We start from the raw sequence: 3,806 nt of genomic DNA on the forward strand, positions 1-3,806 counted from the left end.
TATATTATGTAAGAGATTAGAAAGCAAAGCATTAAGAAATTGAATATTACGAATATCAATTTAATGGCAAATAGAAAGAAAAGCACATAGTTATGAGATTTTTTTTGTTATTAATTAGTTTTAAAGTATTACAAGCGCATAATAATCTTTTATGTATGTGTAAATGACATACAGATGGAACACTACAGCAATCGTATAGGACGTTATTTCCGCACCAGGCCATTTTCTCATTCTGACAGTATAGCAGTCTTTATGGAGAATCGTCCTGAATACATCGCTACCTGGTTAGGTCTTAGCAAAGCTAATTTTATAGGGGCTTTAATCAACACAAATCTCCGTCGTGACGTACTTCTGCACAGCATTAAAGCCGCCGGCTGCAAAGCTATCATTTTTGGGTCGGAATTTAAGGATGGTGAGTCTCCAATATAAATTGTAAATGGTTATTTGTAATTTAAAGAATCAATAGATAATTTTTAGAAAAAGGACAGTTACATTTTAAGTCTGTCATTATTACTAAATTTTATAATATATAAACATTATTATTATTATTATTAAATTATCATTAAATTATCACTAAATCTGTTTTTGCAATTAATGGACAAATGATAATTACAAGAATTATAATATTGTATTATACAAAATCGCTTCATTGTTTGAAGCTTTCCGCTTATTTTGCTTTAACTTAAAAAGTCATTGTAATATGTTATCTTTATTGCTATGTACAAAAATATATTACACAGAGTTGAGTAAGTAAATATTATTCAACTAAATTAACATAAAGTTAATTTAGTAAATAAGTATAAAGTTAATAACTAGAAAATTAATTTAGTTACTCTAAAAGTTGCACAAAAAAGTTTTTTAGTATTTATAGTTAAGTTGAGTATTTATAGTATATTATAAGTTTTTTAGTATTTATAGTTAAGTTGAGTTAAAATTAATTTAAGTTAAATTAAAAGTTACTTTTAGAAATATTATTATAAATTAAAATGTTGTAAAAGTAGATTACTATAAATTTAAATAATATAACAATTACAATATCATAATCAAATTTTAATCTAAATCTGAATAACAATTACAATATAGACAATCAAATTTTAATATTTGATTTTTAATTAATTTGATTAATAAGTATAGATTTTCCTACTAATAATAAGATTGCATTCGGGATTCCGAAGAGCATGCTAATATTATTGCTATCAGCAATATTGGTCATTTTATAGCGATGATAGTGCTTTTCGAATGCAGAATTTAAGAATAGGTATATTCCATTTTATGCGTGATGTGCATGATGCATTATTTATCTTTGTTGTTTAACATTCATCGAATGTTAAAAAAAATAAATTATGTATTACGCGCATCATGTGTGAAATAGAATGTATCAAGTTTATCAATTTAACCTAAATTTATCAATTTTAGCTTTGGGAACTGAAAGCATCACGCCCATTACGATTATTGAGCTTTTACTAAATTAATTCTCTAATGCTTAAAATTTTATTTAATAAATATTGGCGCTTAGAGAGATAGAAAATATTTTTAACTCAAGAAAAATATTAGTAAGTTAAAGTTTTTATGTTTTAAAAACAACTAGTTGAAGTTCAAAATTAATTAAGTTAAGTTAAGTGTTATTAGTTTTTCATCTTTTATTTAACTTTTAACTAATTTACTAATTATTACCCAACTCTGGCAATTATGTAGTAGGTACTAATATTAAAATTTTTTAATTATATCACACGAGAAATATAATGATTGTTTCATTTTTTACGTGTGAAAAACATGTGAAAATAAAAACGGTTGCATTTTTTGCCTAACTGAAATTAAAACTGAATTACTTTTGATTAATTGAAATTATTAATGCGTTTTAAAGTTTTTATATAACTGCATAAGTTTACAATTAAGAATCATTAACTTTTTCAATATTGATATGACTTGCATGACCTCCGTATCTTGCACATTTTAGTAGAACACACATACTGATGTCAATATCCATACTCATACTCTTAGTCATATGATTATTATTGACTAATACATTAACCGTAATTGAATTTTCTCTTGCAAATACACTTTCTAAGTGCACTTTCTATTACATGAGTGAACATTTCTAAACTTTCTTATTTGCATTGCAAATATTATTGAAGCGTATCGTGTGCAGCGATCCGTGACATCAAGGATAAAATACCTGATATTGAGCTCTATCAGTGGTCGGAGTTGACGGACACACCGATTTTGGAAGGTGCGATCGACCTTAACTCAAAACTCAGCAGCATTGAGCCTGGACCTCTCATAGTGCAAATCGGCTACAGCAATGCCCGGGACAAATTGATTTACATCTATACATCTGGTACGACGGGAATGCCAAAGGCTGCTGTTATCAATAATTTGAGGTAAGTTCCTATGGATTGATTAGCTATGCGCGAGAAAGTCATTAACAACGCGATGTGGTGATTGCATCGCCGCTACTCCAGCTACATGAGCCGAAAATATTCCAGATAATTCGCGAGAAATACGTATTAAAAAGGGGTTTCATCTTTGTCGACCGTAAAATTAGTCCTTTTTCATAAATTTTTTAAAGGAAATCTATTATATACAGTAAAACGTGGGTTTTTGCATAAACTTATATATATTATTTGAACAGCAAAAAAAAATATTTTTTATTTATATAAAAATGTATTTTAATGCTTCCAAGTGGCGATTGAATGTGATATGTTTTCGAGCTGACGGAAGTAATTACGAAAAAACGATTTAAGATAAAATTTTTATAAATTTAATATATTCTTAACCTTTTGGTGTCAAATGATACGTTTTATCACGTGAGTAACATGAACACACTGGATATTGTGTTAATAAAATATTGTATTAAAACATTATATAAAAAGAAACATAAAACAATTTTTTTGTAAGCTAAAACATCAGACATTAATATGATATAATGGTAACCAAAAAAATATATTTTATTAATGAAAAAGTTATAGCACATATAAAGTATAAAAATATGTCAGATATCCTATATCCACATCAGTGGCACTAAAGAACTTAATTTGTGTTCTATCTATTGGCTACGTATTTACGTATTATTATGAGTGCCAATAAAAAATTAATATTATGAAATTAATTATAGTTTTGTTTTTGTTCTTCACTTTTTTGTTTCTATGCTTCTTTATATTTAATCCGGTCGAAGCTCATCTAGCTGCGTGCCTACTTTAATAAACTCTGATTACGTTAATAAACTCCAATTAGAATTATGTCGCCAAAGCTAAGAATAACCTTAAATACTACTAGTTGATCAATTCTGCTTAGAATTCTCACTAATTATAAATATAATTGAGGCTTAAGTAAGAAAAAAAGCAATTTATGTATTATATTATTAACAATAATACATAAATTTATTTATGGAAATCAAATAAATTTAAATTGAAAGGAATTAGGTTCCCAAGAATAAATCGGAAATAATGAAATAATGCCAATGCGAGCCGACACGGATGTGAATAATTCCTTTCAATTTAAATTTATTCAATTTTCATGGTGCTTAAAAAATATGCTTTACGCATTATTTATATATATATTGTTATTGCGAAAAATATCATATGTCTCGATAGTCGAATGGTAGGACGTCTCTCCGGCAAAGTTAGGAAGATCCAGATTCGATTTCTGAGGTAATACTTTTCACAATAAATTCTTTATAGGTTTGGAGGAAGGGGGATTCTTATAGATGCTTGTTAATATCAAAAATATTAAATTGTTCGTCAGTTTAATTCGTTACAGTGAATACGGCTTCATGTAAAAACTGTGTTTTAAGACCGACAAAAATG

General features: G+C 27.3%; 1 protein-coding gene across 1 annotated transcript; it reads left to right on the top strand.

Annotated features, from left to right (window-relative positions):
- The first annotated feature begins 144 nt into the window (after positions 1–144).
- On the top strand, positions 145–2,407 carry LOC105457656 (long-chain fatty acid transport protein 1). Its single transcript, XM_011702453.1, has 2 exons — positions 145–412; positions 2,150–2,407. Exons 1-2 carry the CDS (start codon positions 175–177, stop codon positions 2,383–2,385), a joined length of 474 nt encoding a protein of 157 aa, XP_011700755.1. The 5' UTR covers positions 145–174; the 3' UTR covers positions 2,386–2,407.
- Positions 2,408–3,806: the final 1,399 nt, after the last annotated feature.

Source organism: Wasmannia auropunctata, unplaced genomic scaffold (genome assembly GCF_000956235.1).
Source record: "Wasmannia auropunctata unplaced genomic scaffold, wasmannia.A_1.0 LD335186.1, whole genome shotgun sequence".
In the NCBI taxonomy this organism is placed as follows: Eukaryota; Metazoa; Arthropoda; class Insecta; order Hymenoptera; family Formicidae; genus Wasmannia; species Wasmannia auropunctata.

What these genes read in the sequence shown, in the direction of transcription:
- LOC105457656 (XM_011702453.1), top strand. Translation starts at nt 175, where the DNA reads ATGGAACACTACAGCAATCGTATAGGACGTTATTTCCGCACCAGGCCA. An exon ending in TGGGTCGGAATTTAAGGATG is followed by an intron (nt 413 to 2,149) that starts GTGAGTCTCCAA and finishes TATCGTGTGCAG; the next exon opens with CGATCCGTGACATCAAGGAT.